Here is a 12,726-nt window from a genome sequence, read left to right as displayed (position 1 = left end):
TTTCTCTTCCTTGTTGATTTAAAACAGTTCTTAGCAAGAGGCTGGGAGCCATGGCTCACACCTGTAATCCCAGCACTTTGAGAGGCCAAGGCAGGAGGACTGCTTGAGGCCAGGAGTTTCAGATGAGCCTGGGAAACATAGTGAGACCCCCTGTCTCTAAAAAAAAAATGAGCTAGACATGGTAGTGTGTGTCTGTAGTCCCAGCTATTCTGGAGGCTGAGGCAGGAGGATCACTTGAGCCTGGGAGGTCGAGGCTGCAGTGAGCTTCGATCAGACTACTGCACTCCAGCCTGGGTGGCAGAGTGAGATCTTGTCTCAAAAACACATTAAAAAATAAACAGCTCTTAGTAAGATAGAGGGAGAATTCTGGAGGGGATTCCAGTCTTGCCCCTGGGTGTGTGAAGCTGCTGAGGTGTGGGGGGAGGGCCTGCCCTGTGGTGAGCTGGAGCTGGTGGGAGGAAGACCCCTGGGTAGGCTGCCTCTGGGAAGGGCCATCTGGCTGAGCATGTTTGCTCTGCATGGGCCCGGGGTGCAGGAGGCAAGATAGGGGTCCCAGGTGGGGTGTCTGGAACAGCCTGCCCCAGCATCAAGATGCAGAAGGCCGTCACCCCCAGGGTTCACACTCTGAGCTCATGTTTGCTTCATGGCGTGTGGCCTCCACACAGGGGTGCTGGAGCCGGGCAGGGACCCCCGCCCCTCCTCCAGGTGGTCTGGGGGGTCTTGGGAGTCCTGGCTGTCTGAGGTGAACATGAGGCTCCCCAGAGGAGCTGGGGGCAGGACCCCCTGCCTCTCCCTCCACCCCAGCCACAGCCCCTCCTCTCCTGGGGCCTTGGGGGTCGAGGCAGGGAGGTGCCGAGGGAGGTGGTGACCCGAGGCCCTTTGCGTTCTCCTCTCCTGGGCACTGCCTGGCTGCCCTCATCTTCTGGTTGCTGTGAGGGGTGGGCTGCAGTCTCCCTTTGCTGTCACATGGGGCCTGTGGTCAGGTGCCCCCACCCCTCCTTCAGGGGCACCCTGGGCAGGCCCACTCACTGGCCTTGGTGTCTGAGTAGCAGGGGCGGTGGCCACAGTGGAACTGAAACAAGGGGCAGCAGGTCAGGTGGTCCAGCCTGGGGGTCCCCTTCAGTGACTGGCAGCATTGGCCTCAGGGGCTGTGCCAATGCCCCCCAGCAGCCTCTGAGGTGCCTGGAGCGCCTGTGGGAAGTGTCGCTCTGTGTCCCCCGCTGGCTCATTGGGCGGTGATGGGACCCCAGCCTCCCAGCATTTGCTCCACAGGGCGGGCCAGCTGCCCATGGCTCCCTGCGAACTCTGCACCCTCCTCCCTCCCGGGCCCCTCCAGCCAGCCCCACACAGCTCCACGCTGGCCTTGAGTCTTCCTGGGAAGCCCCCATCTCGTTTCCAGAAGTCCCGCAAGAGAACACACATGTGTCTGTTTATTTCAAGGTGTGGAGCACAGACACATCCCCAGATGGGGGAGGAAGGGAGACAAGGACATGGGTACAAAAACTGGAAACAAAACCATCCGCTACAGCTCAGACGGCACCGCCACGATGTAGTTTAAGGCTCTGTATGTATATACATATGTGTAGAGGCTCACACACACGCACACACACACGCACACGCAGAGCGGCACTGACACGGGGACTGAGGCCAGACGGGGAGGCTGACTGCGGCTCGCAGCCTGCCTAAAATATTGCAATTATGTTTATTAAAAAAGTGTAAAATGGGAAGACTGTGCATCGGTCTGAGTAAAGTGGCGAACTTGAGCCTCCCCGGCCCAGGTGCGGGGCCAGCTAGGCCACACCCCTGTGCCCCCCACACCCCTGCACCCACAACCACCTCCACCTGTGCGTGCCCCCACCAGAGCGAGCGTCTAGGTGTAGGGGTGGGTGGTTCCAGGACCTGCCTCTGTGGGGCTCCCATCCAAACTGCACATGGTAGAATAAAAAACCAAACTGCCCTCCCCAGCGTGGCCCTAACCTGTCCCTGGCACCCACCAGTGGCCCCACCAGGGTGGCCCCGGCAACGTGGACAGGGTCTCAGGAAGGCAGGCCTATGCGTCCATGTGTGTGGGGGGACTCCTGGGCCACTCGGGGCTCCCTGGCTGCTCCTCCAAACCTGCCCACTCACTGCTGCTGGGGTGTGACTGTCCAGGGCCCTGGCAGGCCCTCCCACCCTAAATCCATCCATCCCCCATGGCAAGTGGAGGCTGGACAGGGGGTGACACAGCAAGATGGCCGGGAGTGTGTTGCACAGCAGAAGCTGCATTTGGCTTTAGCATTAAGGCCGGCGCTGGGCAGAAGGCCCTGCAGAGAGGCCAGTGTCCCCCGACAGGGGCCTAGCACACCTGGGCCCGCAGCGCCCTTGTGGCCCCGGGTCCCTCCTGCGCCTGGACTCCCCGTCACAGTGGCTGTGCTTGCCAGGCCTCTCTGCCTCCACGGAGCAGGCTTAAAGTGCTGGGTGCCTGGGAGGGAGGGCTTGGGGCTGGCCAGGAGCTCTGCCCTCAGGGCTCCTATTTGAGGATGTGGTTAATGAACAGCTGACACGCCAGGAACACACAGAGCAGGAACCAGGATCGGGGGCTCTGCAGGAGGCCTGGGGTCGGTGCCTGTGCTGCCCGTGCCGTGGAGCTCAGCATGGCGGAAAGGTGCCTGCAAGGACAGGGGACAGGTCATGGGGACTGTGACAATGCCAGCAAGTCCCCCTCCCACAGGCCAGGATGGTGCCCTGGGTGCTTGACCAGGTGCTGGACCCAGGGCCGAGGTGGAGACAGGATGGCCCTCCAGGGGCATCGGAGCAGGTGGGGGTGGAAAGCGTGTTAGTGGGAGGGCCCCAGGGCACCATGGCTACACTCGGATTCCCTGGGCACATCCAGGGCAGAGGAGGGTCAGGGATCAGGGAGCCAGCCTTTTACATCCTCCCTCCCACCTCTGCGATTATGGCTGAGTCATGCCTCTGCCACCTTCATATGTTGGAGTCCTAACCCCTTCCACCTCAGATAAGACTGTATTTGGAGATGGGGTCCTTAAAGAGGTATTTATTTAAATTGAGACCATTAGGGTGGGCCCTGGTCCCATAGGATTGGCATCCTTATACGACGAGGAGATGAAGACACAGACACAGTGAGAAGGTGGCGTCTGCCAGGCAGGAGAGAGGTCTCAGGATAAACCAGCCCTGCGGCACCGAGATCTCGGACTCCAGCCTCCAGGACCATGAGGGAGCAGACGCTGCTGTCCGAGCCTCTTGCTGGCAGTACTCTGCCGTGGAGACCCTGGCCCCCGAGCCGGAGTACTCTGCCATGGAGTTCCTGACCCCTGAGCTGAAGTACTTTGCCATGGGGACCCTGGCCCCCAAGCTGGAGTACTCTGCCGTGGAGACCCTGGCCCCTGAGCTGGAGTACTTTGCTGTGGAGGACCTGGCCTCTGACATGGTATCTGGTTTGCTGCAGAAGCTCCTGGCCACCTGCCTGACAGCTGACCTGCTTCTGGGGAGCCAGGCCTCCCTGTTTCTTTGCCCACACAGCCTCACCAGGGAGCACCTTCTGGAAATGCTCACACAGGGACAGTGACAGCTCTCGAAGGCTCTTGAGCCTCCCAGAGCCCAGGCCTGTGCCCTGGCTGCGTTTCACCCTGGGATATCAAGCCCACTTTACAGAGGGGAGGCTGAGGTATGACAGCCAAGGTCCCACAGCCAGTGAGAGCCTCAGCCTGGCTCAGAGGCAGGAGCTTTGGACCCGAGATGGACCCTGTGCTCTGCTCCCCATCGGTGGCATCTGCTGACAGGAAGGGGCCATGTGGCCCTGGTGGCCTGCAACCGCCGGCTCTCGGCCACTCCCATTTGCTCCTTCCCCAGCCATTCCTGAGAAGCCACCGTGTGCAGGTGCGGGGCCACCGCAGTGAGCCCAGGCTGCGACCTCGCTCCACACACCTCAGGGTCTCTCCTGGGGCTACCCCAGGCCATGCTGGGCTGGCACCTTCCTCTGGGCTCCAGGACCTCTCCGGCTCAGTATCTGCCAGGCATGGCCAACTTGGCTGGTTGGTCACACCGCACCGCCTGCCACTCCCACACCCTCTCCTGCCCTCGGCGGTTTTCCTCCTTTCATCACCCTGCAGGTCTTTTGCTTTCCAGCTCCAATGACAAGCCCGACCCCGGCCTCCTGGCCTCCCCGCCTCCTGCCCTAGCTCTACCAGGTCTCCCGCACTCTCTGACCCAGAGCCTGGATGCGCACAATGAGTGTGGCCCACCTGTGCAGCTCCTGCTGGGCCTCTCGGATGGAGAGGATGGCCTCGTGCAGGGCCTGCAGCCGCCGCGCCTCCTTCCTGCACCGAGGGCATGGGCTCTCACCGCCTGGGATGGCCCCGAGGGAGACACAGGAGGGGAAGGGAGAAGCGAGGATGAGTTGGAGGTCCGGGGGCGCTGGCATGTGGGTCCTGGGGTCACATCCAGCTCGGGCCTCCGCCCCACCTCATGGGAAATCTGCAGGGTCAAGCTGGAGACACGGAGATGAGGGAGGGGCGCTAAGGATGTTTCTGGAGGGAACTCCCTGGCTGGACCAGCCTCTAACAGGCCTGGGAGGCAGAAGTGGCCAAGGCAAGGCCCATCCATTACAGAGGCAGGGGCAAAGTCGGGGAGACACAGCTCCTGGTGACGGGAAAGGAGCAGAGGGCAGGGGCAGGATGCCACTAGACCTGCCCCTTATGCCACCCTCGCCGCTGGGGAGCCCCTGGCCTGGGCCCGCTCCCTTTCTTCCCTGCCCCCACCATGCCCCACTTCGGCCCTTGGGCTGCCTCCCAGACTCTGAGAGGGCAGAGCCTGCTGGGGGCCCCCCAGGGCAGCAGAGGAGCTTTTGCTGGGAGGCTGCCCTACATCTGGGCAGGTGCTTCTCTGGCTTCCCCACCAGCCAGGTCAGCATCTGAGGCGCGAACCAGACAGAGGCCTTGGGGCTGGGCCCAAGGGGGCTCACCAGGGATAAAGTCACCATCCTGCTCCTCGTCCGAGAGCTCTGGGCAGGACTCAGGCGTGGATCCGCTGCTCTCCGTGGCCTGGCTATGGCCAGAGGGCTGGTCGCTGGCCTTCCGAAGCCGCTGCTCTGGGCCAGACCTCTGCGGAGAAACAGAGCTGCTGCAGCTGAGAGCCACCCACGCCCCCTGCCCAGGCCCCAGGGACATGGTGGCATGCTTATGCCAGGACAGTATTAGAGGCGGCTGGCAGGGAGGGCAGCTGCTGGACTGTGGAGCTGGCTGGAGGGGTCTGTCTCAGCCCCGGCATGGCCTGGAGTAGCCACGGCCCCTTTGGGCCTGTTTCCTCATGGGTGAGACAGAGCTGCTGACCCCTCACAGTGAGCAAGGGCCTGCAAGGTGGTGCAGATGCACCTGCCCTGGGCCCACCACGGGGTGGCATCCAATAAATGCAGAGATGAAGGCATGGGGGGCCGAGGGTGGTTCTGACCCCTGAACCACGAGGACAGATGAAAGCCGAGGCCACCGTGGGAGCTGGCGGGTCCATAGGAACCCCAGATGGCTAGGGTTCCCCATGTCAAGGGGCATCTCCGGGGGGAACCCCCAGACTCAGCTGGTTGCTCACAACCCCAGGAGTGCAGGCAGGGCTCATCCATTCAGCCCTTACTTGAGCTCACAAGGAACCCAGGACAGGAACCGATGCTCAGGGGTGGGGAAAGAGCAGAACCTGGCTGTGGAACCACCACGTAACAAGCCTTTTGGGCCAGAGAGGTGCCAGGGATGCTCTGCATTGGGTGTGGTCAGCGATGGTGCAGTTGGGTCAGAGCCAGGACAGGTGGGGTCAGAGGTGGGGCAGGTGGGTTTGGCCACAAGGTACTCCATGGGACGGTTTTTGAGGCATGGCGGAGCCCAGGCTGACTGCAGAGGCTGAGGGGTGGGAGGCTGCAGAGGGCACTGGGGATGGACATCTGCTGGAGATCGGTGGGGAGGGGCTGAGGAGTGGGACTGGGAGGGGCTGGGGCCAAGGGAAGGCGGGAGCTAGCTGTCTGGCCTGAGCTCGGGGGGATGGAAACTGTACTGCAGACAGGGGGTGCAGGGGTGCATCTGTCTGCCTTCCTGAGGCTTCTTCCCTGGTCCCTTGGCAGGCAGAGCATGGGATATGAGGCCAAGAAGATACCGTGGTCCCCAGCTTTCTCGGGAAGTTAGGACCATCAGGCAAGCATGGCCTCTCATCTGAGTCTGGCCCAGACGGCATCAGCTGGGGAACATGCCCCATCCTGCCTGCCGCGGGTGAGCACTGGCCGTACTCTGCATGCTCTGCATGCAGTAGGTGCACGGCTGGTGTGGCTCAGCACACCTGGAACGGGGGCGTGTGGGTTTGGCACCACCTGGTGGCCGCCCAAGGCATGGCACCAATACACACCCAAGGCAGCTTCCTCGGGTTCCTCTGTGGAGCCTCCCTGCTGTCCTGCTTCCCCTTTCCAGACCCAAGATCTGTGCAAGTGCTGGCTCCTCCTCCTCCTACCTGGGCAGGGCCCTGGGCTGCCCTGACCTTCTGTTTCCTCATCAGTGGAATGGGATAATGTGGCTGCTAACTTGGCAGAGGGAGACTTTGGGGGCAGTGGACTGAGAGACAGTAGACACAGGGTCCCACACGCCAAGGTGCCCCTAGAACTAAGCATCCTGCAAATTCTGGTTTCCTGAGTCCCATGCTGGGCAGAGAGGGAAAGGGGACGAGGGGGCTGGGGGATAAGGATGTGAGGGCCTACGCTTGTGTCCCAGGTCCACTGGGAGACAAGGGCTAAGACTTAACAGAGCGAGGGGAAGGGAGGAGCGAGGTGAGGAGCGAAGGGTGGTGGTGGCCACACGTGCAGCTAAGAGCAGCCCTGGGTGGGGCCTCTGGGTGCTGACCTCATGCCTGGGCCCTGGGCTGCCCAGGAAGGTGGTCTGGCGGGCCACAGCCTCCTGCTGCAGGGTCCGCAGGATCCCGTCTTGCTCAAACTGGGCGATGTCCTTCAGGGGGTCCCAGGGGCTGTGGCTGGAGGGTCCAGAGGGTGTCCGTCAGCACAGGCAGTGGCCTTCAGGTGAGGGGGCGGTCCTGGCCCAGCCTTCAGCCCCCCAACAGTGGCCAGAGACCTCCAGGAGAATGACCACTGCCCATACCCCATGGGCAGGGCCTGCAGTAAGGACTGGCGGTGGGGGGTATCACTATCTGACCCTCCTCCACTGGCTCCTCCAGGGGACAGGCTGAAGGTCAGAGGGAAGCTGGGAGCCCCTGGGCCCTTCTCAGCCCATCTGCTAGGCCCAGCCCCACCCTGTGGCCCCCAGGGCTTTGCCAGCACTCACTCCTCATATTGGTAGTGCCACTCCTGGGTGGTGGGGTCCAGGTGGAACAGCTGCGGCTTCCAGGGCGTGAGGCTCTCCTGGCGCTCTCGGGCCCGCCGCCGCTGTGCCTCCTCCAGTGCAAACTTCTCCTGTGTGGCTCTGTGCTGGTCGCCCTTGCCGATGGCCCTGGTGACGTGCTGCCAGAGCCTGCGGGCCAGGGACCCGCCCGGTGTCAGTGGCCCGGGCAGCCTGACTCCTAAGCAGCTGGGAATCAGGGCCCCTTGGCACCAGAAGGAAGGCACAGAGCAACCTCTGCCTGATTACCTCCAGTGACAGGGAGCTCACTACTTTGAAGGGAGCTTTTCTTTTGTCCATGAGATGCGTTTTTCCAAAACTAAGCTCCCACCTTCTGCCCTGCAGGGACCTCCCCTGTTGGTCACCCACCGGCAGTGAGGCAGTGAGAGGTCAGGGGGAGCCAGCTCCACTCCAGGCCACACCCCCTCCCTCCATCTGTCCTTTCCAGGACACGTGATCTGCCACCAGGGATGCACCAGGCCTGCCCTCCCTGCCAGGGACATCCTGGGGCCATGCTCACAGCACTGTAGCCCTGCTGACCTGCCTGAACGGCCATGCCAGGCTGTGGTCAGCAGGGTCCCTGGGCGCCGAAGGGCCTCACCTCTCGGACTCCAGCTCCGTCTGCTCCTCCAGCGGCACCGTGTGCTGCCTCAGCCTCTGTCTGCGGACCTCCTCGCTTGGGGTCCAGAAAAGCGCAGTGCTTCCACTCCCTTCCTCCTTGATAAACACGTCCCTGTCCTGCCCCAGATGGCCAGTGGCGTCAGAGGCTGGCCTGGCGATGACCGCCCGGCCGTGCCTGCCCTGAGGGACGGCCCCTTACCCAGTGGCCACTGAGGCTCGCCAGGACTTCCTCTCCCGACGTGATCTTTCCCGAGATCTGGTTGATGCTGGTGCTACCCCCGAAGAAGGGCTGCAGGGCCACACCCAGAACACAGCCCCGTGAGAGGGGGCCGGGGCCTTCAGAGTCACATCCTCATGGGGGCACGGAACAGTTATTCTCTTGGGGTACCTGGGAGCCCAGGAGGACGGACCCAACACTAGCCAACAAGGCCTTGGGGACCCTCACGCCTCTGCCCAAGGATGCAGGGTCCCTGCCACAGAGACAGGGCCTGGGCTGGCTCCGCTGTGTGGCTGCAGGCAGCAGCCTCCCCTCTCTGGGCCCTGTCTGTGTTCTGGGATGTCAAGAGCTGTTCCCTTCAAGTGCACTGCCTTGGGGAACCTTCCTTGGGGCCTGGAGAGGGTGTGAGGGGGATCGCCAAGGCCTCGTTCTTTCCCTGGCCTCGTCTCCCCCAGGCTGCAGCCAGCACTACCTTGAGTTTGAATTCCAGCTCGGCCTGGAAGTTGTTCTTCGCACACTCAATGGTGACCTTCCCACCCAGCTCCATGGTCATCGTGCCATACAGGATTCCTGAAATGCAGCCAGTGTCAGGGGCCAGGCAGCCCCAGCCCTACTGAGCCCCAGGCCCTGCTGAGTCCCAACCCAGCAGCACCAACCCCTGGGAGGGTGAGAAGGACAGGAGGCACCGGGAGCAGAGCCCACAGGGTGAGGCTGGTGAGGGTGTGGAGCCTGGGAGGCACGCCTGGTCCCTCAGGGGCCGTCTCCCCGACTAAGGGGGCTCTATCCTCGCCAGGGCCTTTGCTCATGCCATGTGTCGCCTCCTGTTCCAGGCTTCCGGGAGGCCACTAGCGCCGTGAGGCATGCATCATGCTTCACTTCACTCCCCAGTTCCCACTCCGATGTCAGGCTCCTGAGAGCAGGCATCTTCTCACTCACTGCTGCGTCCCAGAATGGCACCCGGAACACAGTGGGCACCAGCACCCACGAAGGCATCCCGTATGTTTAAAAAAATTAATACTTTTTTTTTTTCAATTAATGAAGGAAAGAACAACTCTTCCATTTCCGGCATATGGAGGAGTTAATCTAATTAAAGAAGCACCACCACCGCCGCCATCAAAACCCAAACATTTGCACTCTAAAAACCACTTAGAAATGTGCGGCAAAATATGTCTCTTAAAAATGAAGAAAAGAAACAACAAGCTCCTTGTCGCAACAAAGGCTTGAAATACCCCCAAATCCCTCCAGAGGGCGCTGTGTGAGTGCACCCTGGTCCATGCGCACGATGGAAAGCTATGCGGCCTAGAAAGGCAAAGGGGCATCTCTGTGCAGCTCTGGCGGGGGGTCTCCAGGCTCCAAGGAGAGGAAGAAGGCCCAGGAGGCGGAGGTTGCAGTGAGCCGAGATCACACCACTGCACTCCAGCCTGGGCAACAGAGTGAGATTCTGTCTCAAAAAAAAAAAAAAAAAAGAAAAAAAAAAAGAAAAACAAAACAGATCTGACCTCCAGATTGTGATCACTAAATATTATTTCCTACTGAAAGGAACCTGGAGCTTCCTGGAGAAATGGTCGATTTGAGGTCTAGTGTAGGAAATGTCCTGGGTCCACACGTGGTCAGGGCAGAAGGAAGGATGCCAGCCAACCTACTGGGGTGTGGAGGGGGCCCCAGAGCCAACTATGGCCCCCACTGGCCAAAGATGGGGCAATATCAGTATCAATAAAGTTAACAACTGAAAGGTTCTGAAATCACCAAATATGTTCCTATCAAATAATACATGGCAATAATGACCTTTGCCAATCACCTTTGGAAGACAGCAGGGGAAAAAAGTCATTATTTTGAAAAGATAAAAAACCTGGGATTTATCCTAAAACAAACCAATCCTGTTGGGCAACCGCGTAGTACACAAGGGGGTTTCTCTTTCAAGAAGCCTTCCGGTGATTTAGTGAAAGAGGATGGAACGTCACCATCTAGCAATGCCTGATACATGAACGGATCCAGACGTTGAGAATCAATGTTCGCTAATGTCACAAAGAACAACAGGCCCTGTGCACTCTGCTGTGGAAAGACACGAAACCCCCAATTAAGCGTCGTGTTGAAAAAATTGTGCTGCACGTGATCAGGCGACTAGAGATCAAATCAATTGGTGGTTTATAGGAAATCCCCAGGGCAGAGGAATGCAGCCAGGAAAATCCATGCTGGAGGGGACTAGGAGGAAATGACTAATATACTGCAAGGGAAAAACAGGAGGGAGGGACACGAAGGAGATGTAAACACAGGGCAGTCATGCACAGAGCATGATGCAGAGACTTAGCCAAACGGCCAGCTGTCATGTGTGTGGGGGATCAAGACACAGGCACATGGCAGCTGGGGATCTGAACCTAGACTGCAGATTTGATGATAACAAAGAGTTTGTTTGTTTGTTTGTTTTTGGTTGGATGACAGTACTGTGGCTATGGTTAAGGGAAATCCTGGCCTGGCGTGGGGGCTCAAGCCCATACTCCCAGCACTTTGGGAGGCTGAGGCAGGCTGATCACTTGAGGTCAGGAGTTTGTGACAAGCCTGGCCAACATAGTGAAACCCTATCTCTACTGAAATACAAAAATTAGCTGGGTGTGGTGGCACATGCCTGTAATCCCAGCTACACGAGAGGCTGCAGTAGGAGAATCGCTTGAACCCGGGAGGTGGAGGTTGCAGTGAGCTGAGATCACACCACTGCACTCCATCCTGGGTGACACAGCAAGACTCTGTCAAAAAAAAAAAAAAAAAAAAAAAAAGAAAGAAAGAAGGGAAATCCTTATCTTTAGTGATATAAAATAAAATACACAAATGACATGATATGACATCTGGGATTTACTTCCAATTAACTCGGGGGGAGAGCATGAAGGTGGGCGGCTTGCTGTGCTGAGGGTACGTGGGGTGAACTGTGCTTCTATATATGTTTGAACTTTGCCATAATAAAAAGTTGAAAAAAATCTATGAAGTATGGAGGCGTCAATGAGCAAGCAAGAAAATATGGGAACTCCCCTACAAGAAAAAATAAAGAGGGAGAAGACGGGAGGAGGAGAGGAGGAGAAGAGGAAAGACGGGGAAGAGAAGGAGCGGCATTTGTTGATCTGAGATCTTGGTTTCCGAGGTTCCCGTGGGAAGCGGTAGACAGGTCCTTGGGTCAGAGTAACCAAGAGAGATTTTTCCCAAGACATTTCCACAGAGCAGGCGCTCGCACATGGCTACACACTCAACAAAAGGAGCAGCCGCAGAAAGCCCGTTCATCCCAGAGGGAGAGTCAAGGAAACATTCGTTTTGGGCCTGTGCTCTAGAGGTTAAAAAGAAACCCCAGAACTCTCCACGAATGTGTAGGGTGAGTTTGGGATTCAAATCTCTACTTCCTCTGTGCCCCACAAACAACCTACTAAGAAAATGTGAGAGCCAACAAAACAAGTTGAGCCAACAAAACGAAAACAAAGAAAAAACTAGCAAATTAGAATCCCGAGGTTTTACTAAATACAGCCATTCTTCGAATAATTATTGAGCACCTTTGAGGGTATCACTATGGACAGTGAGGATACAGCAGCAAACAAATTATAATATCAGAATGACCAGCTAGAGATGACAAAACACTGTGTTTATTACAATGCTCAAAGATTTATCAGAAAGGATTGCAAACATGACCGAGGAACAACGTACGAGTATAAAAGAACAGGCAAGGCCGAGCGCAGTGGTTCACGCCTGTAATCCCAGCACTTTGGGAGGCTGAGGCGGGCGGATCACCTGAGGTCAGGAGTTTGAGACCAACCTGGCCAACATGGAGAAACCCCGTCTCTATTAAAAATACAAAAAACTAGTCAGGTGTGGTGGCGCATGCCTGTAGTCCCAGCTACTCAGGAGGCTGAGGCAGGAGAATTGCTTGAACCCAGGAGGCGGAGGTTGCAGTGAGCTGAGATGGCACCATTGCGCTCCAGCCTGGGCAACAAGAATGAAACTCCAACTTCGTCTCAGAACAAAACAAAACAAAACCCCAAAAACAAACAAACAAAAAAACCAGGCAGGTTTGATATGAAACCAAGTAGAACTTCTTGGGAAACAATATATCAAAATGGAAAACTCAGTGGATGAGTTATACATCAAGTTAATTAAAGATACATCTAAATAAATAATCTAGGATGCAAAGAGATAAGAGATATGATGGAAACATTAAGAGAGACAAAGCAAAATGGTTTAAATTCTGTCTCATTGGAGTTCTAGGAAAAATGGGGAAATCAGGAGTGAGGCACTTAAAAAAAAAATGGCTAAAAATTTCCGGACTTCATCAAAGCCATGAAACCTCAGTTTCAAAGAGTTCAAACAAACAAAAATCCTCAATCAGCAAAAATTAAAAAGAAATCCAGAGCTATCAAGCCATAAAAAGACATGAAGGATTTTTTTTTTTTTTTTTTGGAAATGGAGTTTCTCTCTTGTTGCCCAGGCTGGAGTGCAATGACATGATCTCAGTTCACCGTATCCTTCACCTCCCGGGTTCAAGCGATTCTCCTGCTTCAG

At 57.6% G+C, this 12,726-nt stretch overlaps 1 protein-coding gene across 5 annotated transcripts in view; it reads right to left on the bottom strand.

Annotated features, from left to right (window-relative positions):
• Nucleotides 1-1,407: 1,407 nt before the first annotated feature.
• OSBPL5 (oxysterol binding protein like 5) overlaps nucleotides 1,408-12,726 on the bottom strand; it is a 79,492-nt gene continuing 68,173 nt past the window's right edge. For all 5 annotated transcript variants that reach the window (XM_017948153.2, XM_021925421.1, XM_021925420.2 and 2 more), the window contains 8 exons: nucleotides 8,666-8,763; nucleotides 8,176-8,265; nucleotides 7,957-8,093; nucleotides 7,302-7,487; nucleotides 6,867-6,993; nucleotides 4,961-5,099; nucleotides 4,242-4,344; nucleotides 1,408-2,648 (listed from right to left, as the gene is read on the bottom strand). In XM_017948153.2, coding sequence (XP_017803642.2) covers nucleotides 2,510-2,648; nucleotides 4,242-4,344; nucleotides 4,961-5,099; nucleotides 6,867-6,993; nucleotides 7,302-7,487; nucleotides 7,957-8,093; nucleotides 8,176-8,265; nucleotides 8,666-8,763 — 1,019 coding nt within the window. In that variant the 3' untranslated portion in view covers nucleotides 1,408-2,509. The remainder of the gene's footprint in view (nucleotides 2,649-4,241; nucleotides 4,345-4,960; nucleotides 5,100-6,866; nucleotides 6,994-7,301; nucleotides 7,488-7,956; nucleotides 8,094-8,175; nucleotides 8,266-8,665; nucleotides 8,764-12,726) is intronic.

Source organism: Papio anubis, chromosome 12 (genome assembly GCF_008728515.1).
Source record: "Papio anubis isolate 15944 chromosome 12, Panubis1.0, whole genome shotgun sequence".
Taxonomy (NCBI): Eukaryota; Metazoa; Chordata; class Mammalia; order Primates; family Cercopithecidae; genus Papio; species Papio anubis.
The sequence above is the reverse complement of the archived record's forward strand: the minus strand, read 5'-3'. Positions and strand labels throughout refer to the sequence as shown.